The sequence below is a fragment of the Rhinolophus hipposideros genome (genome assembly GCF_964194185.1).
Source record: "Rhinolophus hipposideros genome assembly, chromosome: 5".
Classification (NCBI taxonomy): Eukaryota; Metazoa; Chordata; class Mammalia; order Chiroptera; family Rhinolophidae; genus Rhinolophus; species Rhinolophus hipposideros.
The window spans coordinates 37,980,078-38,004,512 of NC_138051.1; the positions used below are offsets into that span (position 1 = coordinate 37,980,078).

Genomic DNA, 24,435 nt, shown 5'->3' on the forward strand with positions numbered 1-24,435 from the left:
TCAGGCTTTGAAGTATATTAGAGATTTCCAGGCCCCTCTCTGGAGACTGATTTAGTGGGTCTGGGAATTTATGGTTCTGATTTTCCCATAGAACAGGCAAATAAAATTGCCCCCTTGGAGAAACCCTCCCAACAATGTCCTTAGGAAAAACAGGTCACCCTGGCGGTTTGGGCTGCGCCCCCCCCACCCCCCCTTTGGTACCTTTAGGAAGCTGTGGAGGGCATCCTGCACTGTAGCACTGAGAGGGCTTTCAAACAAGGCTGTGGCAGTTTTTTTTTCTAGCCAGCTCAGGTGAGCGACCTGCCACCAAAAGATCAAAAGTTTTAAGGATTTTTAGGAAAATTGAATATTCTGTACTGAAAACAAACAAAGCTGGGTAACATGACCATTCAGAGGAAATGGCACTTGAGCCAGGCTGAGGACCCTGTGGCCAAGTGTTCGCTGCAAGGAGATGAGGACACTTAAGGCCCTTATGTCAAGCCCCGGAATTTAGCTCACCTGGTAGCACCACCTGCCAAGGAGAAAGTGAGCCATGGGGTTTTCTGGCTGAAGAGCAAGAGCTTTGTCCACATGCTCCTGAGGGAGGAAATGTAAACACAAACTATCATGAGACAACAGAGTGGCTAAGAGCAGAGGGGCAAATCACAGCGGCTGTAGGAACACCCTTTGCAAGGAGCGAGGATGGAGCAGGGAATATGGACTAGACCAGCACAAGGGAAGGAAGAGAAGCCTTTCCTCACCTTGAAGCTAAAGCCACTCTGGATGCGCCTCTGGATGCCCTCATGCTCAGCCAGCTGACCACAAAGCACGGCATACCTACGGGGGAAAGCGCAGCAAGCTCAGGGCGAGGAGTGGCCTTCCCACCCAGGGCCCAGTTGCACTGTCCCTTACCCCTGTGCCCTCAGCTAGAGCTGAAGATATTTCCATTTGTATGTAATTCCTCTTCACAGATCTGTGTTCCCAATTCATAGTCTTTAGCAAACACACTGGTAGGCTCTCCAGAGTACACATACTAGGTACAAAAAAGCTGGGTCCTCCACAGTAAAGCTCTCTGTACTTGATATTTAGGCAAGGTCTTGGTCCAAATCTCCAACAGATTTCCCCTCATAATGTGTACAGCCATAGGTGTCATAAAAACTTAAAATCTCTAAAATGTAGTCTTCTAGTAATCAGCATCAACATGTAAGAGACCTGAGTACATTGCTTTTTGTCTCCTGAGCAGACACACTGGTAAACTGGACAAATTGGGATGAGATACCCTAGGAATTTCTAATGTTAACTTGAGAACCAATAGTAGCAGAGGAAGATAGGCCTCTAATTTCAGCCCTCTCCGTCACATCCTCCCCAAGAAACAAAGCCAGCCAGCTTTCCACCTTCTGTCTTCAAAAACAAAGGTCTCATTACCCCATTCCTCCAGCATTGTTTCTCGCACAGTTGACATTAAATGAGTAAAGACCCAAGTTGCTTTTTCATATATTCACTAAATATTTGGGGGTATTTTTATCAGATACTTCCAGAGGCTCATTTCCATGTTTAGTCTAAACAGCTGTCCCCCAAGAATAGCTAAAAAAAAAAAAGTATGAGACCAGTTTCCATCCTTGGGATCCCAGGAGCCCCAAGAAAGCCCACAGGGAAGGAGCACCTGTGACACCCTAAAAACAGTGACCTGGCCTCTGAGAAGAGCCCTTGCAGAGATAAAAGTTTTAGCAACAGACAGAAATAGCATCTCTCCACTCACAACATGAGGGCTGAGATAACGGAAAGCAAGGTGGGAAAAGAACATTTTCACTAATACTCTGAGGGGCTAGAACCAGTCCCCAGGATACAAGTTGGCCCTGACCCAAAGTTGGTAGAACTTTGCCTCACAGGAGACCACAAACTGGGCTGATGTTTCTGTAAGCTAATAAACTGACTACTCAACTCACGTCCACTTTTCCTCATGCAAGCCATGCAAGGAAGCCAAAGCCCCAGCCAGCCAGGGGTCGCAGCTGGGGGAAAAGGAGGTTCTGCAGGAGAGGGGAGCTGCCGATTTTCCCAGCCTCCCCGAGAAGCAAGGACCCACAAGTTTTGTCGTTAGGGTGACTTGCACAAAGCCGCTCATTTCTCCGCACCCCAACAGAAAACTTGTGCTCTCCCCTGCCTCACCCCCAAGGCACCTCCCACAGAAAACTCCCCCGGGGGCCCCGCTGGGGATAGGGCAGGGCCAATGGAAGGAAAGGCCAGAGCTCCCTCTCCTGGTTCCTCTGGCAAATGCCTTTGTGGCCAAGGCAAAGAAAAGTGCCTCCACCCCCACTGGAACCCACGCTGGCTCTTTCCAGGGCCCTGTAGGGTGTTATTACCATTGGTGACATTCAGCATTGTCATCCCCCTTCTGCAGAGCAGCCTCCGCTTCCTCTTTTCCTGTAGAACAAAGGTGATCCAGAATTGACAAAAGCCACACTTCCAAAGAGGCTGCTGGGAGAATGACTGCTCCAGCTTTCGGCAGTGCCGGCCTAACCCGCATTGCTGGAAATAGTTGTGAACCTGAGCAACTCCTCAGATCGTTTTAGTCTCAAACCTTATGCATTTTTTATGAAAAAGCCGCAAATAGCTTCTCAGGGATGACTTCTGCTTCGCCTTGCCTTCCCTGTCTCTGTCATCAGCTGCCCCAGCTACCTTGTTTTTACAGCACTCACCTGCTGTGCTCGCAGCCCTTCAAATATAAAAGGACCCAGCACCAATCTGAAACTGCCCAACAGGCCTGACCCCCTTTTTGATTTGGGGTCTGTGGACAAGCTTCAGGGTGTCCATGAATCCCTCTGAAGCTGTATAAAATTTTAGGTATATGTGCGCTTTATTGAGGAAAGGATCCACAGTTTTGATAAAATCCTTAAAAGGATCCATGATCCAAAAACATTAATCACAGCTCTAGGCTAAAACTCCTCACCAGAGCCAAATGGACTGAGGTATATAACCAGAGATGATTTTCACTTAGTCTTACCTAAGTTTTCTAGGCACTAACAGAAATTGAGGCCTAAAAACATAAAAGCTCTTGACAAGGGTCCCCCAGATTGTCAAGGAGCCCGGAGCCCTCCAGGTAAGGACCATCATGCTCACAATGGAGAAAACAGCACCCTGCAAAATGGGACTCTGATTAAAATGGAGAGGGCTTGGCAAGGAACATGGAAAAAATGGAACAAAAGTAATATGTTGCGGTGGTAGTCTGGCTAATCTGAAGTGTTCCACTTGCTTAATTAAGTGATAGTAATTACGGTATAATGTTGCATATGCAACAAATACATTTTTAAGACAGCTGATGAGAACCCTGCATCCCCCTTTCCAAGCAGAAGGACATATGGCCCACCAGTGAGGGTCATTACATCGTCTTAGTGGATTTCTCGCTGCCCTCTTTCAAAGCACTATCTCACTAGGAAAATAATAGTGGAGAATGAGAACCAGTTCCTGCCAAGCTAGACATAGATATGTGCCTCCTGGTGGTACACCTTCTAGAGATAGAACAAAATGAAGAACTTTAGACCTAGGACGGATGGTCTTAAAAAGCTAGTGTCTCAGAGCAGGGCCTTCCAAGACGCTCCATAGCCATCTGACCTCTGGCAGGAAGAGACTTGTCCAGGGTGCTGGGCTTGGGAAGCCAGACCAGACCAGTACTGGCTGGGCTGCTCCTCCACCTTCAGGGTTCTTGCTGGCTACTGGGACTAATAAAAGATGATCATTGAGCAAAGGGAAAGGAAAGGTTTGGTTACTACCAAAAATCAGCCCAAAAGCTGATCTGAATCCTCACCTGAAATTGAGAAGGGAAAGCAGAAACTACTTTAAAAAGAAAGCAAAAAGTAATTAAGCAAGCACCTTTTGTTAAAACTTCCAGGGATTTTTCTGAAGATCTGTGTCAATAAGCATTGGACTTAACTGGCCTGTTCTTTCTATATCGACTTTCTAATTCTACAAATGTTTAGAATAATGACCTTGAGGTACTGTCAGAATCTACATTATCAAAGATCCAGGAAAGTTTGCAAGGCTGTACTTATAAAGAAGGGAAAGCAAACGAATCCACTTTCGATGACTAACAGATGGTGCCTGACTCAGGAGGTATGTGGCGAGGCAGGACACATCTTCCCCACGAAGCAGTTGATTTTTAAAGTCCCAGGATTCTCAGTGACCTCATGACAGACAGGGACAAGCCCTGAGCCTGGCATAAGTCAGATGAACCCTATCCCGCAAGGCACAGACTTGGCAACACAGTTGCTAAGCAGATCCCAGGGACTTCTGAGCAAGCAGTATTCTCCCAAACTGTTCCTTCCAGGTGCTCAGCAAACATTCTCATCGTCCTAGAACTCCCGCCCCACAGTCCCCATAACTCAAACCAGATTCCTAAGCCACACCAAAAGCACCATTGCAGATTAAGAAAGGTTTTGGCAATTCTCTCGGGCGTAAGAACAAAGGGTTATGCTGATACGATAGGAGTACTCCTAAAGACGCATACCTGTGGTAATCACACTGCAGAGAAGCACAGGCTCTGTCTCAAGGAAGCAGGGATCCACGGGAACCAGTGTTTATCCCTAATAGGCAACTGAGCCACAGCTGCCCTGACATTCTGCATCTTGGCGGTTTCCCTGGGCCCCAAGCAAACAGGCTGGCTCTACTGCCACAGTCAGTCACCTTCCCACCAGGAGCCTGTCAGCACTTACCATTCAGAGCGTATGACTTCTTCTCGCTCACCTCCACAGTGAGCTCACACATGTCACTGTAGGCCCGGGCCAGGCGCCAGAGAAAGTCCTGCCGACTTCCATACTACGGACCAAACAGAGTGGGGTAAGGCTCCCCTTTCCTTCAGCCACAGAGAACTGAAGCTCTGGCCTCCCCCCACACCCTTGGTTTGCGTTTCCAAGCTCGTGTGTCACAAATGCTGACAGCCATCAGGCAGCCACTGCACAGCCCTCACCCCCACGCAACTCCCTCCTGCAGGTCGTCAACTAATGACACTGTCTTGCCAACAGATCGCACTGCCTACAGAGTGAGGGCTTTCTGCCTCCTAGTACTGTAAGGAGGAAAAGTCAACTCCAGGATGTGGCAAGGCACAGCAAGAGAAAAGTCTTGCTAACACAATGGAGAAATATGTGAAGTTGTCCAAGAAAAGGGAAAATTCTAACTTTGGGGGCAGTTATACCCGCGTGAGCATAAATTCTGGCAGTGAGCCTGAGGAGAAGGGAGTTACGGTTGCGTGGCCTACTCACTTATCACTGATGTTGGAAACGTCACGTACGGCAGGCAGTTTGGGCTCTGCCTCAAGGGAAATAAAATGGGCACAGGCCATTCCAGTCTCTGCATTTCCCTCCACTGTGAGAGGCGGAGTCTCCTGCAGCATCTAAAGGAGGCAGAGGGCTGCCCTCGGGAAGCAGCTCTGAAGTGGGCAGTAAACTAGGCCTCTAGGGGCAGCGCGTGGTCCCCTTGGAAGACGATGTGCAACCCTGCGGGGTCGGCGGAACCAGCCGTCTCGCCCTCATTTCCCTTCCATGTCACTTTGCAGTCGGTAACACAGTGGCCTGCCTTCGTTCCCCGGGGGTCAGGAGGAAGGGGGAGGGCGTGCGGGCAGCTGGCGCCTCACCGCTAGCTTGTTGTTGAGCAGCAGCTGGAAGCCCTCCCGCTTGTTCTGCTCATTGCCCTGGTGCAGCTCGTCCGCCTGCCGCAGGAGGGGCAGCACCTCCTCCAGGCCAGGGGCGCCTTCAGCCTCCAGGACTCTGGGCACCGGGCCTGAAGCCTCCTCTGCCTCCAGGCCCACGGAATCCTCTCTTCCCATCTTCACGGTCTCACAGCTCACTTCATCTGCCCCAGCTTCACTCTCATCAGAGTCCCGCTCGTAGTCAGACTCGGCGTTGGCTGTTGTGTAACTGGCAGAGAAATGGAAGAGACAGGGTCACGGCAGGGGATTAGTCGGCCTTAGAGCGCTAGGGTCTGTCCCCCGCCCGCAAAGAGGGATCCAAGGTATTGCTGTCCAGAGCCTGGAGCCCTCCAGAAAAGGTTCGTTCCCCCCACTTAGGGGCAAAAATTAGTTCTCTAGAAAAAGCTTCCTATGGGAACCATTGGCTGGGAAAAATGATCCAGGAGGGAAGAGTGACCAACGGGGCGCTGTGACAGGCAGCCAATATGAGAACCCCCTGCTTAGCTACCACCACATCTGCCAGAAAATAGAGAAACAAAAAGCCTAGAAGGTACCATGTTTCCCCGAAAATAAGACCTAGCCGGACAATCAGCTCTAATGCATCTTTTGGAGCAAAAATTAATATAAGACCCTGTATTTTATATTATATTATATTGTATTAATTATATTATATTATGTTATGTTATGTTAATTATATTCCCGCTCTTATACTGTATTAAAATAAAACTGGGTCTTATATTAATTTTTGCTCCAAAAGATGCATTAGAGCTAATTGTCCGACTAGGTCTTATTTTCGGGGAAACATGACCGAAATGACTTTTCGGGGAAACGTGACCCTGTCGCTTCCATTTCTCTGCCAGTTACACAACAGCCAACGCCGTGGAGCTCCTGAGCTGAATGGCTCCCCAGGCTCAGGTCTGTCGATCATTTTCACTCTGTCAGCCAAAGGCACCTGCCAGAACCATCATGGGTGGGTTCCAGACTCGGAGGCCATGGACAGCCACAAATATCCACATTTTCTTTCTCAGTTCAACGTGTACCTCTTCCCAAGTCAGCCACCAAACCTAAGCTACAACAGGAGTAGCCCCTGGGAATTGATGGGGTGCGGAGGCACTTGCAGCTGGAAGCAGGAGAGGAGAAAAATGCAAACAACCCCCTGGGAAGGTATTTCTGGGACCATCATAAGCCAGGGTTCTAGGGAGCCCCAACTTTGATGTACCCACTGAAGAGGAAGCTGAGTTTCTCTCAGATCTCAGCTTCCCCCAGCAGCTAATTGGGAGCTAACTGCCAACTCAGACAAAAACTGAACAGGGAAGAAGGTAAGACGTGCAGGGGCCAGAACCAGCCACCAGCGAGCCCTCCACACCGAGTGCAGGAATAGCAGGTGCAGTAAGCCAGAAGGTTCTGAAGCACAGGGGAGATCTTAGGGACATTTAGGGATAAGCCTTCCTCCATCCTGGAATGAAAGATGGGGGAGGATCCTATTGCCACCCACAGTGAAAGCTGGTGGAGCCCCGCAAGGCAGGGGGGCTCGAGCAAGGCTGGCACAGAGGAGAGGCCTATTTTTGCCCCTCAGCCCCACCTGAAGTTGCTCTGCCCACTGATCTGCAGCCCCGCTGCCTGGCATGCAGCGGGCAGGCAAACACTCGCTGAGCCAGTGCTGACATCAGCTCCATGGGCTTCCAGGCTTGAGAAGAGATGGATCATGTGCCAGAGCTACACGGCGGCTGCCCCATGTTCACATCATGCTCTCACACCTCTTGGACCACCAGCCCAGCCCTTGGAGAAATCCACCAGAGAGGGGTGGCCCTTTTGTTTAACACATGCTGCAGCTTTTGATCAGCAGGGGACTGGCAGGGACCTTTGAAAAGGCCCTTTGGATCTGTGCCTTCGGAGGGAACACATTGCTCCCACAGTGGGTCGAGAGCTCCAGGCTCCCTTGGAGCAAAGACGGCAGAACCACCCGACTCCTTGAGGAGAGCCCACTAGCTGGTGATCAAGGGCTCAGTTACACATATCTGCCTCCTGGCAATTAAATGTCTTTCTTTGAACCCCTAAGCCCCATTAGAGGGGCTAAGCTGGAGCAGTCAGAGACAACCAAGCCTGACCCTGAGAAACTGAGTGGTGGGGAACACCAACCTAGATGAGGTGACAAATGCCCAAGAAGGAGATGAGGTCGCAGGCAATCCCTCTTGGCTGGGAAGCCTGGGAGGGCTTGCTGAAGGAGGTGGTGTTTTAGGGCAAGCTGGGTTTTGACAGGGAGGGAACTACAGCTGTGTTTGATACAATGCACTGGGGACAAGCTCACACACCCACACGGTGATTCTGCCTCTGCCACCTTCAGTCGATCCCCCGGCAGCTCAAAGTTGCTATTTTATTTGGAAGAAAAAGGGATACAAGGTTTAGTGGAATAGAGTAGCCCATCAAATATTTTTATCTTTTTTTCATACTTCAAAGCAACGTTTCTTCTCCCAGGACCTATGTGTTCAAAGTCATTCCAGAAACTGGTCTCCTCCCAGAATTCCCCCTTGACCTTCACTGCACTGACCATGGCAAAAAGAAGTATTATTCACTATGGCCACTGCCCCAGATGGCAGCCAGCTAAACCTGAGTCTTGCATCACACCCCCGTCGCTTCTACATGCCACACGATGGCCTGGGGCTGAGCCTGCTGGACAGCCAGCCTTCCTCTCATTCCATCACATGTGGCCGGAAGGCCTGCCCAGCTCCTATGGCGGGGGAGCCCCAGGGCGCACCACAGGCTTCCCTGGTTACGTACTGGCTCTCACTGCCCACAAAAATGTGTACGACTTCTTAAAATCATCAAGGGCCTTGAGTACTACATCCTGATCTTGGGCAGAGCTGTGACCTTTGCTGTTCTACCCTCTGAAAAGTTCAAATGTCAATTCCCACCCAAGTGACCTGCTTCCCTGGGTTGAACAGAGATGCTCCTTAAGTCTCAGGGCCCACTCTCAACTACTTTGTGCTGTTTCCTTTTCAATCCAGCTGTGTCAGATACTCATTTCTGCCCCTCCTCTACAACAGCCCTTTGGAAGCATCTCCCAGCTCAGAGTTATTAGGTAAATTAAGTAGAAAAGGGCCACCTCTGCTAGCCTTTGAGAAGACAGATAATAGAGAGCGGACAACCCAAGCATGAGCAGTCAAGAACGGAGGACTAAAGCTCTTTACCAGGACTTCACTTGTTTCAAGAGGCATCTGAGCAAGAATCAAATACAGCACAAATGTCCAATGGCAGTGACACGGAAAAGAGAGTGATACTATTAATTTTCTTAGAAAACCAAATGATGAGAGGCAGGAGAATATAGTGGCCCAAACAAGAAAACACGCCTGAAATCTCTTGAGTAAGATGTATGAACACGCTACTGCTATGGGCAGTGAGCTGTGGCAGCTCTTAGTCAATAGGAAGAACTCGCAAGGGCTGCGTGCGACATGTCTCCCCGTGAAAGCCCTTCTGTGCCCTGATAACGAAGCCCCGCCTCAGATAGAAGACTCTCACCTCCCTGCACATGAGCCCCGCTAAGCGTGCACGTGGAGTCGTACAACCCCGGGCAAGGCACCACGCCTCACCAAGTCTCAAGAGAAATGGAGAAAAGGAGCACCTACTGCAGGATCCTTGTGGGCAGTAAGTGAGGAAATACCTCCAATGTACTGAGCACAGTGCCTGTCAGAGGAAGAATGACCATAGTTAATATCCTAAGGAGTTTCAGCTAAAGAGGGACCATGCTGCCAAGATCATCCTGAAGTGGCACTAGTAACATAAAATCGAAAGCCCTTAGCCTGACCAAGTTTGGTGGCTGTCCACAAGACCCTGCCTGCTGCCTTGTCTCACAGCAAGGCCTGTGGACAGAAGTGCTAGACCACCAATTACTCGGGACAGTCACCTCCCACTCGTAAAGTTGGCAAGGGAGCATGAGCGAGCCTGCCCCATGGGCCGGGGAGCACTACCGGGGGGTGGGGAGCACACTCAGTGCTTAGAGAGCTCTAATCCGGCTCAGCCACTCAGTGAAGGAAATAAAGTCCCTGTGATAACACAGGAAAATGCCCAACTAATGTTACAGGAAAAGAGTAAATAAAAAATATAACTATGTAAAAACCAACCCTATTCAGAGGAAAATAAAAGATGCAAGCAATAACCACTGTTAAATTTCTGTTTGTATGACATAAGGTGGTTTTTCCTATTTCAACTGTTCTGTATTTATTTACACCCTTAACCTTGTTCCAAAAATTGCTTACAGCAGCTCAGTGTGACTGTTCCATTGATAAACATTACTATTACAAAACGTAACCTGGCTGGAGCCACAACTGCCTCCAGGGGAGACGACTCACCCCCCTTCGCTCTCGGCATCTGTGAACGTGGCTCCCGAGGTAGCTGTGAAGTAGACAGAGCTGGAGCCAGTGGAGTCACTCCTCTCCCGGGCAAACGGGAACCTTCGTCGCCGAGCCACTCTCTGGTTCTCTTCCATGTGGGATCTGAAAAGCAGGGTGGCATTAGGCCCCATCCAGCCTGTCTTTCCCCTAACCATGAGGGAGCCTCTTACTACCGCTCCTCATTAGAGGGAAAACCCTGGAGCTCTACACTCAGGAGAGAAACCAGGGCATCTTTCTGACCCCGCCTGCATGGGCAGACCAGGCTGGTCAGAAGAAAGCATTCAGCTGCTACAACAGACCATGAAGGCCCCAAAACAGCAAGAAACGTGCAAGGCAAGGTACCAAGCTTATTAGGCGAGAAGCTATAAAGCTGGCTTCCTCCTGAGAGACAGACAGCAAAGGCCGGAACACAGCTCAGGTGACAAAGCAGTAGGGGCAGGGAAAAGTTGGGAGCAGGGGACAAGGCAGGAGAGGAGGCTGCAATACTCACCGGACCTCCCCCACGATCTGGCCCGCGAGCCCCTGCAGGCTGCTCCTCAGCTCCTCTACCTCCCGCCGCAGCGCCACCAGACTGGTCAGCACGAAGTCTAGGCGGTCCAGCACCACCTCCTGGCCCTCTCGTGGAAGGCTGGACAGCACCGCAGCGTCTCCAGCCTCCCCTGGGACTGCCCGCAACGGCCTCACTGAGGACAGGACAGGGGACAGTGATGCCCATGGAACACAGTAAGGAAAAGATCTTACGCCTAGCACACTTCTCATTGGAGTTCCAATTACAAGGACCCTTAGGGCTCAAACAGCATATGTTCACAGCTAAGTCCTGGTAACAAGTCCCAAGTAACTATCCAGAAAAAACCACCAAGGTCCCCATCTCTAAATAAGAACCCTCTGTTCCGAGACCCTCCCTCATCAGGACCTTCAGCAGAACTGCACACCACAGCAAATGTAAAATGCTTGCACGAATGACGTACCTCAAAGGCAGGACCGCTGCCCTGCTATAGGAAAAGAAAAACCTTTTCCTGACTACAGAGACATTGCAGATTCAGTTTCAGACCACCACGATAAATAGAGTAGTACAAAAAAGAGAGTCATAATCTTTTGCTGGTGAAAGTCTCACCTTTAATTTACAAAAAAAATGCAACATCTGTGATATGCAATAAAGCGAGATACAAAAACGCAGTATGCCTGTATATAACGCCACACTACCAGTCAATACCAACCACACAACAAAACTAAAATTAAGCTCACTCAAATTCTGATCTTTCACTTCACAAAGAATAGCAAAGAAAACTCTGAGCTCCTCTCTAGAACTTCATTTAATACCATCAGAGAGAGGCAAAGAAAAAAGGGGCAGGTACTGAGAGAAAATGTACACTGGAAAACGCCCATCCAAACCCATTGGAAAAATACCATCGCTAAGCCCTGAATGGAGCACTTAGTAAATTCCAACAGTAAATGCTAGTAAACTGATAGCTACCTAAGGCAATTGTACTGAAAAATGTGAAAACAGGAAAGAAAACAAGGAGGTAGGACCCACAGTCCAGCAAGCATACAAGGAAATCTAGTAACAATCTAGGTCAGGTTACAATACAACCCAGCAGCGTTCAAGAATGTAGAGCAAGAAAGATCCCTGGAAACATGGCTACTTTCCCCCAACCTCAGCAAAAGAAAGACTACTGCTAAGAAATTACAAACAGGGCCAGCAGGGTGGCTCAGGTGGTTGGAGCACCATTCTCCTAACATCTAGGTCACTGGTTCAATTCCCCCATGGGCCAGTGAGCTGTACCCTCTACAGCTAAGACTGTGAACAACAGCTCTCCCTAGAGCTGGGAGGCTGTGGGAAGCCAGAGCTGACGGAGAGCTGCCACAGGCTATGGTGTGCTGCCAGGAGCGGGTGGTGGCCAGCAGCCATCGTGAGTGGCCGGCAGCCATCGTGAGTGGCCGGCAGCCGGTGAGGAAGCCGAGAGCTGCTATGAGCCGGCCAACTGCCTCAGCCCCGGGGGAGCCCAAGGCTCCCAATACCAGCAGGGCCAGGGAGCTGTGTCCTGTTGTGTAGAGAAACAACGGTGTGAACTGGAGTGAAGGGGAGGCGGAGGAAGGGGGGGGAAATACAAAAACAAGTACCTAAATGCAAATAAAAATTTGAATTAAAAAATTAAAAGATTAAAAAAAGAAATTACATACGAAACACAAGGAAAAGGAAGGAAAGACAAGCACCCTTGCAACACTAACTAGGTGACTACCAGGTTATAAAATGCTGACAGGCAGTTGCAAGCGAAGGTGATAACTCTTTGAAGACTCTTCTAAAACGAACTTTTCCAAGCCATCTGGCATTTGGTAACCAGAGAAAATACTCATTCCCAATTAACACGGGGTGGAGATGATCTGAATGTTCCTCTATTCCACAAACATGAGGTCTGAACCAGCCCTAGGAGCTTTGCTCAAATAAGTTAACATGAAAGTTCTGCAAAACTGAACACTACCCATTTTAGCTCTCGCTGGCTTCCAGCCACATTCAGCTTCAACTGCAAGTCGTCGCACCCCCAGCCCCACGCCGTGGAAAGTCCACAGGACCAGGCGACCAGGCCCAACATGCCACTTACTTGTGACAACCTTCGGAAAGTTACACAATTGTCTTTAATCTTGATTTCATCATAAGAAGAATAAAACCACTTGGCCTAGTCTCCAAGCTCCCTTCAAAATCTAATATGCAGTTTAATAACGTCAGCCTCAGGACTTTTAATTCCTACAAGATTTGTTTTTCGCTTTCGCTACTTTTGGACTCTTCCTCTACTTATTAAACGTCTCACCCAACACGAAGCCAGTAAGCGCCTTTAATACGTATATAGCACCTCTGTAGCCAGAACTAAAAGTGAAAGTTAAATAGCCTTTCACGATATACTCTCCTGGGATTACAGGAGAAAGAGCACAGAGGAGGGAGACTGCTTTCCTTTTCGATAAGCTTTCCAAGAAGGTGAAACTCGAGGCTCCCCGTCCATTGTCCTGTCCCACAGGTTCCGCTACAGGCAGTCTCGGCCCCGGCCCACCCACCAGCCGTGACTGCGAGCTCAGGGGACCCGCTCCTACCCTGGCGTCCGGGCTCCGCAGTCGGCGTGTAGTCCAGGGAGTTGGGAAGGGGCTGGCTCTGGCCATGGTGCCGGGTCCGCTTCCACCGCTGGCTGTAAAGGGCGCACAGGAATCCGACGCCCGCGGCCGTGCCCAGCAGCAGCCCCAGGCCGGAGCGGGTGCCGCCCCAGGCCCCCAGTCTAGACATGATGCACCTGCAGCCCGCGCGCGCCCCCGGGAGCGGGCGGGCGGGGGAAGACACCCGTGAGCGTGGGCCGCCCGGCCCCACGCCAAACCGCTCGAGACACGTCCTTGCCCAGTCCCCGAGCTCCCGGTGACCCTCAGCCCCAGCCGAACCCTAAGGTTTCCGCCAGCGCCCCGGGCCTGCCTCCCGCGCCTTTCCCCCGCGTGGACCAGCCGCCCGCCCAACACGCCCCCAAGCCTGACCCCCGAGGCGGGATCCGGGGCCTCCACCCGCTCCCGCAGCCTCACGATCACGCAGCCCACAAACCCGCCGCCCTGGCCGCAAACTCCTGGCCCCCCGCGTGGCCTGTGAAGGCGCCCCGGCCTGGCCGGAGGCAGACTCAGCCTCTCACCCCGCAGCTCACCACCATGGCAGCAGCGCCGCCGCCTCACGCTGTCAAAGCCCGTGACGTCATTAGGCGACGCCATCAGCCCCGCGCGCGGCCCGGGAGGCGCAGCGAGATGAGCAGCCGGGACTGCGCCTCGGGGCCGTCATTCCCGGGGGGCGGGGCCGGCAGAGGCGGGAAAAGGGACCCGAGCCGGGGGGGGCGGGGGGGGAGCTCGCTGACGTCTTCGCCGGACGCTCCGGCTCCCGGAACGTCTTTCTACCTTCGCGCTGTTGTTGCTGGTGCCCAGAACGACTCATTCGCTACCTGGCAAACGCCACCCCTGCCCACCTTTCCTTAACAGTCTGCAGTAACTCAGACTCCACTTGACTTCGGCTTAATTTGTTTATGCATTTGTAATCAAACCATTTACTAAACACTAGACAGTAGCGCCGCTGGCAGATCAAATTAGAACAGATAAATTGTCGGTTTGCCACAAGAGGTCCCTGAGTCCCCCGGGCCAGCTTCCTAAAACCTCCCATACATGTGAAAACATATAGATGCACACCCCATCACTAAAACATAATCTTAAATCTTACGTTGTCATTATTACCTTAACCAGGGACAGGTCATAAACTTTTTCCATTTCCAGAACGTAAATTCATTTCTCTAATGATAGCATTTTTAAACATTATTTGGATGAAGCTGAAACTTGAGTTGATCTCTGCTTAAATTGGTTCAGATACCATTTCAGGTTTTTTTGTTCATTTTTTTTTTTTAATCTGTTCATCAGTTTTCCGTGCCCACCTATCGCCCGTTAATTCTTTTATAATTCCATTTTACTCGTGATTTTATGCAACTTCTTGTAATTTTAGAAACTAAAAATACAGGATTTTATAGACTATGATTCCAATTTTATTGTCAGCATTCCCTAAGAGTTAAAATTAAGTTGAGTGACAGCCAAAATATGTAGATCGTTCCTCCCCAAATCTTTGATTTATATTGTATCATATTAACTTACTTTTAATTGTGAGATATTTTACACATATGAGTACATTTCATGTATATATACATTGTAAAGAATAATTTAAAAACAATGAGGTATCCACCCCACAGCTTAAGGAATAGAACTTCACCAATACTTCCTACTCATTCTTAAGGATTCATCTTAATTAATACCTCTTGAAATACCCCAGGGGACTAATTATAATTGTCTTGGTGGTGAGAAAAAAGTGGGTTTTTAAATTTTTTATTAAACTTACTGGGGTAATATTGGTTGATAATATAATTTTCAGTTGTACAAGATTATAATTAGATATCTGTGTACTCTATTGTGTGCTTCCCACCTGAAGGCTAATTTCCTTCCATTACCATATATTTGACCCCCCTTTACACTTTGCCCTCCTCCTACCCTCTTTCCTCTCTGGTAAACACCATTCTGTTGTCTGTATCTATGAGTTTGTTTTTTTTGTTTGTTCGTTTGCTACTTTTTGTTTTATATTCCATATATGAGTGAAATACAGTTTTTATCTTTTCCTGTGTAACTTATTTCACTTAGCATAATACTCTCAAGATATTTGTCACAATATCCATGTTGTGACAAATGGCAATAGCTCATCTTTTTTATGACTGAGTCGTATTCCATTGTATGTATGTACCACATCTTCTGTATGCATTCATCTGTCAGTGGACACTTAGGTTGTTTCCATGTCTTGGCTATTGTAAATAATGCTGCAATGTGTAAAAAACTAATAATATAAATGGAGCCACTTTAAAATGGAGCTGGAGCTGCCAGAGGAACTACCTTGCATATCTTATGTCTCAAACCTTTGGAATGTTAAACCTTTGGACTGGGCCTAAAGCAACATTGCGTTTTGCAAAGATAATAAGAAAGAAGATATTTTGTCTACTGGACTGATGACTATGGATCAAACATTAACAACATTGTTTGGGATTAGTGTCACTATGTTAGCTTATCTGCGTCAGTAGAAATGCCTTTCTTTTATTGCTATTACAGTGGTACCTCGGTTTTTGAACATAATCTGTTCCAGAAGCCCGTTCGAGTTCTGAAATGTTTGAAAACTGAGGCACGGTTTCCCCGTAGAAAGTAATGCAAGATGGATTAATCCATTCCAGACCTTTAAATCAACCCCGAAAACTGCAAATTTAGCATGAATTTTACTATCTAATGATACCAGAGATCCATAAAATTTATAGCGTTCGTAAACCGAAACATTTGTCAACGGAGACGTTTGAAAACTGAGGTACCACTGTATTTCCTTTCCTTTTCTCAGAAATACCCCTTGCCTTTGTCTCCTTATCAGAATATTATTTGGACTTCTGCCTAAATCAATGCTTCTCAAATAACTTTTTTTTTTATCTCAGATAAATGCTTGTTGCTTCTCACTTGGCCTTTTATTTTTAGGTTAACAAATGAACATAGAGGTATGTATATCTTTACAAATAAATGTTTTCATATTAAGAATGTTTTAATATCCTTTGCCCGTATTTTTTCTCATTTTTCTGAAATAAACATGTTTCTTTTATAATAAGGAAAAATATTAATTTTGGAGGGAATAAAAATTCATTTCCTCTGGGAAACTTTCCTTGGCAGAATTAATCTTTTTATCTTCCTTTGCTCCTGAGGCTTTGTTACCTTCATGACACTTGGTTCCGTGATTATTTGCTTTCTAGTCCGTCTACCCCACTGGACTGCTCTCTCTTCTAGGGTGGGGTTTGTGCCTGATTCATCTCCATGTCCCCTGTGTCCAGCACAGCTCTAATGCAGAAAAGCCATCCATAAAAGCTGAATGAAGGAGGAAGGTAAGAAGGAATGTCGCATATCCAGGCCCTGCCTCTTTGGCAATGTTTTTATGATGAAAAGCTGAGTTATGGAAGAACAATTTCTCCTCTATTTGTAGGGGAGGAAGCTCTGCCAGATAAATTGTGGCAAGAGATGAGACCAGATGGGCAGCCCAAGCGAGGGAATTCATTTCCCCCTGGTTATTAAAGATGTTATCTGGCGGTGTGCGGCTGCCAGGGGCGATCTGCAGTGGGGTGGGTTGTTCTGGATGAAGCTCTCTATCTTGTGCTGCATCTGCAGACCAGTTCTGCAAATGTAATAAAGCCCTGGCAGCCGGAGATAGCACTGACCTTCCGTCTCCTTCCCACCCCTCTACAGCCCAGGCTGAGAGAGGTTAGCAGAGCAGACTCCAAACTCCTGGTTTGCTCTCTGCCCAGAACGTGACACCCCCATCTGCTTGCCTCTTCCAAGACAGGAGACATAGTCAAATGCTTTGGGATGGTGTCCTTACCCCTTGTGTCTAACCTGTAAGGGACTTGACACTTTGAAAAATTGGTCTTGGGGTAGACAGGTGGCTTAGTTGGTTAGAGCGCAAGCTCTGGGCAACGGGGCTGCCGGTTCAATTCCCACATGGACCAGCAAGCTGCGCCCTCCACAACTGGACTGAAGTCAATGAGCCGCAGCTGAGCTCCCTGGTGGCCAAATGACTCGGTTGGAGCGCCGCCTCTCAACCACAAGGTTGCCAGGTTCAACTCCCACAGGGGATAGTGGGCTCCGCCCTCTGCAACTAGGGTGACGGGGCCTGGAGCTGAGCTGCGCCCTCCACAACTAAGACTGAAAGGACAACAACTTGACTTGGATGCAGCTGATGACTCCTGGGAAAAACACAATGCTTTTCCCCAACAAAAAGTCCTGGAAGTACACACTGTTCCCCCATAAAGCCCTGTTCCCTTTCCCCAATAAAATCTTAAAAACTAAAATAAAATAAATAAAATAAAAAATTGTTCTTGTTTTTTTTTTCCAGTTGTTCTTATAAATTATTTAATGGCTACAAAGGAATATGTATAACACATATATAAAGATTGAGTACATTAATAACTCTGTATCCATGTCCTAGTATAAGCAAGAGAACATCACTTTTTCCTTTTAAGACACCTGCATGTCGGTCCTCATCCCATCCCTTTCCCTGCTCTCCGAGATAACCCCTACCCTGAATTTACATTTATCATTTCCTTTTTTTTATAATTTGACCACATGTTTTTTATCCTCAAACAATATATCATTTAGTTTTACAAGTTTGTGAGCTTTATATAAATAGACTTGTTCTGTATTTTTCCTAGACTTGCTTTTTCACCGAGCATTTTCATTGCTATACAATTTCCATTATATGAACTGAGGATTTATAAGAACTTTAGTTTCATAACGTATGGCCCAACACTTGGATTTTTGCAGTTTGAACTCTCAGGCTGCATACAGAGCATGACTTTACTTCTTGGATTTGGAATCTGTCTGCAAAACGAACAGTCTCTCTGTGCTGTTTGATTTCTGTTGATAAGTAACCCAACAGCCTTTTTCTACAAGCCTGAACTAGAACAAGGACATTGACAAATGCCTAATTGATTGCCCATTGTTCTCGTACCACACCCCACTTGCTGACCACTGAATCAGCCACTGTTGAAAGTCCAGTTGCCCCCCCAACTGGAAAACCAATGACCTAAGTTTATGGTCTTGTTTTCCCAGCAACCCGTCTCTGATGATCAGCTGCTAGCAACTTACACCTTTTGAAAACCCTGTTCTCCCCCTCCCACCTTAGAACATGTCTTTGGTTCGTACCAAGGGCTAACTTCTCTAATTTGCAAATCATATATGAATAAAACTCTTAATTTTTTCTGTAACTTTTGTTAACAGAATCAACCAAAAATTTACTCCACTTTTGATGACATAAAGACTATTTGCAGTTTTTTGCTAATCATAGACAGTGTGGTGATGAATATTCTTGTACATGGATCCTGAGCATGTCAGTGAGTTTTCCCGAGGTTTATTAGGAAAGGTTTGGCTGGCTCACATCTTCACATCTTCAGCATTAACAGATGACGCCAAATTGTTTACCATGGTACAAGGTGGTTGCATCATCCATGACAGTTTACAGTCCCAACAGTAGGTTTCAGTTGTTAGACATCTTCACCAATACTTGATGTTTACATTTTTTCAAATCATTCAGACAGTATCTCATTGTGGTTTGAAACGTAGCTTAATTTGCATTTCTGGGATTTCAATGATATTGAGCATCATGTTATATGTGTATTGGCCATTTCCTTTCCCTGTTTTGAAAAGTGCCTCTTCGAATCATTTGTCCATGTTTCTTCTATTGATTTATCTTTTTATCTTTGATTTGTAGTTCTTCATATGTCCTGGACACTAATCCTTTGTCACTTTAACAAATCCTTTCTTAAGCAGAAATATGTTTTATCTGTCTGGCTAAACTGTAATCCTGGGGGTAGAAAGCACAAAATTCTAAATTAGACCAAGGAGGATCCTTTAGGATTACAACTGTGATTTCCCTGCTGCTCTCTCCACATCTGTCAAAGTGCTGGAGGCACTTTTGTGAAGTTAAGATTTTTCAATGGCTGAGCGGGAAGGTTACAGGCTGTTTTTGTTTTGCTTTGTTTCATAAAATACCAATCACAAGACTAAGAACATTGAGGTGTCAGATTTTGATACCTCCAGAGGAGGGCGTGGACGCTTTGAAGTGAACTCGCTGCCCTCTCACTGGTGACTGGCGCGGGGGAAGCTGTTGCTTTTGCCCCAGGTGCTGCCTTGTGATCTGCGCAGAGGCCAGATCCTTGTGATCTCTCCAGGTTCGCGGGAAGCTCTCCGACTGGAGAGCCAAATTCCTTTGGTTTTAAGTCCCTCCAGAGCTGGCGCCCAGCCAAGCGCTCAGTTCCTTCACAGCTTTACCTACAGCGCCCCAGAAATGCACGGTCCCGCCGCTGTGCTAGGAATTACTGTCAGGTAGGCGGGAATGTGCAGCGCCCCCGAGGTGGTGTTTTAGCTGGAGCCACAAGCCTCCTATGCCCCTGTCTTCCCGGCTGAAGGAGTCTCTGGAGAACGTGTCTTGAGAATGGAAGTGGGGATCCTCTAAAAGCTTTAAAGACGGCCCTAGGTGCGGTGGGCTGGAGCTTGGGGGCGTGAGCGGGGTCGCCGTTTGCTCTCTGCTCTGCTTCATCGGGACAGGGGCCGGCAAAGGCAGGACTTTGGAACCTGTTACTGGAGGTGTTGCAATAAGGACACAAGGTCAACCTGCGAGCTCGGCGCCGCGGCCCGTGGTAGCCCTCCGAGGCCACCCCCGCCCCCAGGCCGGGCGCCTGAGCGGTGCCCCACAACACGCATCCTCTTTGCGGCTGGACCCGGGCAGAAGCCGCAGGTCACCCCGAGTCCTGGTGCGCGGCCCCGGGTGCGGGGCGGGTCCCGAGTAGCTGGGTGCAGGGGCGCGTCACAGGCGCGGGCTCCCGATTGGCCGCCGTGGCGGTCACCGGCGGGGCGCGCTGGGATTGGCACAGCCCGAGGCCAGAGCCGGAGTAACGGGACTCTGGGCGGCGGGTTGCAGGCCCGGAGGCCGAGAGGTTGGCGTCGCCGCGGAGCCCAAAGCCCAGGGCGGGAGCCAGGCCGGGACCGCGCACCATGCCCTACCTACTCATCAGCACTCAGATCCGCATCGTGAGTACCGCCGCCCCACCAGGGGGAGTTAGGACCGGCCCGGGCCGCGGGGGCTGCGGCCGCACCTTGGCGCCTCCCTCCCAGGCGGCGCCCGCGGTGCTGGGCCCGGAAAGTGCCCGGGACACGCCCCCTCGGGCCACAGGGGAGGGAGGCTGGGCATCTGGTGGACCCCGCGCCGCCAGCACCGCGAAGGAGGCAGGTGCGTGCGGCCCCGCGACCCACCGAGCCCGGCGCCTGCGGCTCCTGTCCCGCCTGGCGCGGGAGGGCCGAGCCGCCGACAGGGACGCAGGAAGCCCTGGCCTCGCACGTGGGTCACTCACTGCGGGGGCTGCGGGAGTGGAATAACCTGCGAGAAAGACGTTTGGAAAAGTGCGTGCTAAGCTACATCCATGTCCCGGCCCCATCCACAGCCTCTAGCTGCACCCTTAGGCACTGCCAGGAAGTGCTGAGGCCAAAAAGGAAGAAAGACCTTCTAGCTCGTGAAGAAAGGGGAGACCGCCGCCGTTTGGGGTTGGAGGTGGGGAGTACATCATTCAGGAGTCTGAAGTCACCCTCTTTCTTTGGGCGCAATATCCTCGTCTAAGGTGCTGGTTCCTCCCAGGAGTCCCCGTTTAGCTTCAGAATTATCTAACTGGGTCCCCCGGCTGGGCACCAGCATGCTCCCCTGCCCCTTCCCACTCCCCACTGCCCGGTGATCCGTCAGAGAAGACGCAGCTCCCTGGGGGTGAAGGAAACAGGCGGGCTCAGCACACACAGGTCTTGGCAGGGTCCTAGGGCAGTGGTTTGAGAACCAGTCACTTGTGCAGCTGTTAAAACGTGGACTCCTGGGCCTCTTCGCAGACCTCCCCGAACACTCTAAGCCTGGGGCACCGCAGGTGTTTTGTTTTTTTTTTTTTTAATATAGCAGCTTTATCGCTATATAATAGGAGTACCACAGAATTCACCACTTTAAAGTGTACAATTCAATGGGGTTGTTTTTTATAGCATATTCCAAGTTGTGCTATCACCATCACATTAATCAATTTTAGAACATTTCCATCACCTTAGCAGTCGCTTCTCATTCCTCACCCCCCCCTCCAGTTCCCCACCCCCAGGTAACCACTAATCCACTTTCTGTAGTAATATGTGGTCTTTCATACCTGGCGTCTTTCACTTAAAGTTTTCAAGGTTCATCTGAATTGGAAGATGTATCAGTACTCATTCCTTTTTATTGCAAATACAATTCCATCATATGGCTACCCCACATTTTATTTACCCATCCATCAGTTTGAAAAACATTTAGGTTGTTTCCACTTTTTGGTTATTAGGAATAATGCTGCTATGAACATTCATGTACACGTTTTTGTGTGGCCGTATGTTTTCTGTTCTCCAGGTGATTCTGACACACACACAACGCGGGTGGTGGTGCCTGGCATGAGGGTGCCAGTCGATGGGCACCGCCCAGATCAGCTTGGAAGGGGCTGGCCAGGCCTCACCGCTCAGCCGGATCATGGACCGGCTCCACCCTTTCCCAGCTTGTAGTCAGCCCTCAATGTCCCTCACCTCCCAGTCTAGCCTTTACCTGACACTGGCTCAGTGCCAGCAGACAAGGGCTGAAGGAGACAAGGCCTTCCACCGCTACCTGGCAGCCAGCCAAGCAGCAGCTGTGGCTTACCTTGCAGGAGGCGGGCCCCACCATGGTGGGCGATGAGTACTCGGATCCAGAGTTGATGCGGCATTTGGGGGCCTCAAAAAGAAGCGTCCTGGGAAACAACTTGTAAGTAATGGCATTCCTAAGTATCTTCTCCCTGGGCCCTAGACCTGTCCCTGTTCCCTTTACACACCACCAAGCCCAGGGACAATGCCAATGCCCAGCCTCAGAGCCCCTCTGCCTACTTCCTGGGGCTCTGTCCTCTTGTAGGGTGAGTCCCTGTCTGCAGCCTTACAGCCCCCCAGGCTTGCTCTGTAAGTTTTCCCACTGACCCTCTTTTCACAAGAGCCCAAGAACAAAGTCAAGTCCCAGGACAAAGTCCCAGGACAGAGTCCAGGTTCCTGGAGACAGGACTACGTAAGTGGACTGTTCCTTGCCCTCTTATCTCCAAGCTGGACTCTATCAAGGCAAAGCTATGTAGACACAGAGGGAAAGTTTTCTGTCTCGAAGAGCTGTCTGAGTAACAAAGGTAAGCCTTAGAAAACAGGGAGCTGGCAGCATGGGTCCTCCTTCCAGCTCAGCCAGCTGCCTGGGGCTCGTCCACTTCCCTTGGCATCCTTTACTCCAGCTCCAAGTCTAAAGGGTGAGCGCTGCTTCCTTTCCTGCCCCTCTCCTTTCCTATCCCATAGGCAGGGAGAACCCTGGCTCCAGAGGCTGCAACTCCTGAGAAGGGTCCCCAGAGTGAGCCCCAGTTCAAAGGGTACAAAGGGGAGACGAGCTGGTGCCAGCCCCTTGGGTCAGTGTTGGAGGGCTGACCCAAAGGCCAACACTGTCCCTTTGCCATGAGGCATTTGTCTTGAGATGCCCAGCTTGAGGCTAGAGCCCTTTATCTACTTGGCCCTTTAGAATCAATTTATCCTGAAAAGGAAACCAATCATTCTCTGTGCTAGGGAGCGGCACCGAGTCAGGAACTATTAGGGGGCAGCCTAGTACTCCAGGACTGTAGGAGAGCCAGCGCAGCAGGACGGGGGCAGAGGCCTAGGGGACCCTGGGGAGAGCAGGCCCTGCCTCCTGAACAGTGCCGCAGCCCAGGGCACATGGGGCTGTCACCAGACAAACAAGGGTTCTACTGTCTTATAACATCGGCAAAGCTACTTAAGCCCTCTTAAGTTTTCTCATTTGTAAAATGGGAACAATAATGGTGCCTTCCTCGGGTTGTTGGGAGGAATAAATGAGATGCATTTAAGTGCATGCTAAGTGCCTAGCAGGGGAGGCGGGAAGGGAACGTACAGACTCAGCCTGGCCATCGAAGACACCAGCGAATGTCAGTCACTATTCTGAGCATTCCTGACCAGACCTGGTCTTCCGCAGACACTAGATTGTATGGGGAGCTTGTACGGTGTATCCCCTCACGATGCCCCTTTTCCTTCTTCTGTTCACAGCTGTGAATACTTCGTCAATGACCCCCCTCGCATAGTCCTGGACAAGCTGGAACGCAGGGGCTTCCGGGTGCTGAGCATGACAGGGGTGGGCCAGACGCTGGTGTGGTGCCTGCACAAGGAGTGACCCTCACAGAGGAGCAGACAGGGCACCCCTTCCTTGAGTGGTTGCCATGGGCCCTGATCTCAAGCCCCTGCCTCACTTACTGCCCTGCCCCTCTCCCCAAATCGTCATGTTTCCTGGGCCCAGCACCACTGGGCAGTGAATGGCCCTCTCTGAAACCTGCCTCCGCAGGGGGTGGGAAGGGCAGGGCCCCCTGCCCTGCTGCTCCCAGCTGCCCCTCCACCTTCTGGCCTGGCTCAGGGCCCTGGAGGAGGCCATGTTCGTGTGTAGGCTGAGGAGCTGGCAAGAGCCAGGAACATGGCCCCTGGACGGGGCGGGTGGGTCCTCTGCCGCTGGTCCAAGCCAATAAAGGGCTGCAATGAGTGGTTGCTCCTCTGCTCCGCAGGCACAGGGACGCTCACTGAGCGGAGCGCCTCCCGGGGTCTGGCCACCGCCGGGGAGGGGGAGCCCGGCCTGGGCGGAGCCACTGAGGCAAAGCCCAGAAAGCAGGGCCACACTTGGGCAGGCCAGCACCCTCCACCTATGTATGCAACAGAGGTAGACTCAAAAAGCTTTATTGGTGACGTTTAAGACAAGGGCTGTGGGTGTCTGCGCTACGTGAGCTGCGCCACCGTGTCTTCCTGCTGCATGCGGGCGATCAGCTGCTGCCTCTCGGCGGCCTGGCGCATGCGCATCATGACCAGGCTCTCGTAGTCCCTCTCAGACACCACGGAGCCCTGGGGACAGAGGTGGGGAAAGGAGCGGTCAGGCAGCAGGCACAGCCCCACACACTCCAAACTGGAGGACAGGGCCTAGGCAGAGCTAGCGTCAAGAGTCAAGGACCCTGGAACAGCCTGCAATCCCATCTCATCCATGTTTCTTTGGAGCAAGTAGGCCTTTGGCCCCCAAGCCAGCTTCTCAACCCACCTCAACGAGGAATCATCCCCACCTCCCCGTTCGCAGGCCCTTCTCATCTAGTCAGCTTGGGTTCATCTTTCCCAGGTGAATCACTTCCTCGTGCTCTAACCAGGCCCTTGTCTCCCTTCATTTCCTCCCAGCCCTTTATT

The 24,435-nt window shown here is 50.1% G+C and overlaps 3 protein-coding genes across 5 annotated transcripts in view; 1 reads left to right on the forward strand and 2 right to left on the reverse strand.

Annotated features, from left to right (window-relative positions):
- RMDN3 (regulator of microtubule dynamics 3) overlaps positions 1 to 13,759 on the reverse strand; it is a 15,081-nt gene extending 1,322 nt beyond the window's left edge. For 2 of the 3 annotated variants that reach the window (XM_081050021.1, XM_081050023.1), the window contains exons 1-10: positions 13,716 to 13,759; positions 13,129 to 13,322; positions 10,535 to 10,727; positions 10,003 to 10,146; positions 5,603 to 5,885; positions 4,686 to 4,788; positions 2,340 to 2,400; positions 741 to 816; positions 499 to 576; positions 202 to 300 (exon numbers count right to left, since the gene is read on the reverse strand). In XM_081050021.1, the coding sequence (XP_080906147.1) occupies positions 202 to 300; positions 499 to 576; positions 741 to 816; positions 2,340 to 2,400; positions 4,686 to 4,788; positions 5,603 to 5,885; positions 10,003 to 10,146; positions 10,535 to 10,727; positions 13,129 to 13,315 (1,224 nt within the window). In that variant the 5' untranslated portion in view covers positions 13,316 to 13,322; positions 13,716 to 13,759. Of the gene's footprint in view, positions 1 to 201; positions 301 to 498; positions 577 to 740; positions 817 to 2,339; positions 2,401 to 4,685; positions 4,789 to 5,602; positions 5,886 to 10,002; positions 10,147 to 10,534; positions 10,728 to 13,128; positions 13,323 to 13,703 lie in introns of all 3 variants that reach the window. The other variant, XM_081050022.1, reaches the window with a different exon arrangement.
- Positions 13,760 to 19,776: 6,017 nt separating this feature from the next.
- Positions 19,777 to 23,751, forward strand: GCHFR (GTP cyclohydrolase I feedback regulator). Its single transcript, XM_081047763.1, has 4 exons — positions 19,777 to 19,919; positions 20,087 to 20,196; positions 21,858 to 21,952; positions 23,269 to 23,751. Exons 2-4 carry the CDS (start codon positions 20,161 to 20,163, stop codon positions 23,390 to 23,392), a joined length of 255 nt encoding a protein of 84 aa, XP_080903889.1. The 5' UTR covers positions 19,777 to 19,919; positions 20,087 to 20,160; the 3' UTR covers positions 23,393 to 23,751.
- A 116-nt stretch (positions 23,752 to 23,867) lies between these two features.
- The window catches only part of DNAJC17 (DnaJ heat shock protein family (Hsp40) member C17), a 35,786-nt gene continuing 35,218 nt past the window's right edge, over positions 23,868 to 24,435 (reverse strand). Inside the window, exon 11 of the mRNA XM_081047761.1 lies at positions 23,868 to 24,105. Within this exon, the coding sequence (XP_080903887.1) occupies positions 23,983 to 24,105 (123 nt within the window). The 3' untranslated portion in view covers positions 23,868 to 23,982. The remainder of the gene's footprint in view (positions 24,106 to 24,435) is intronic.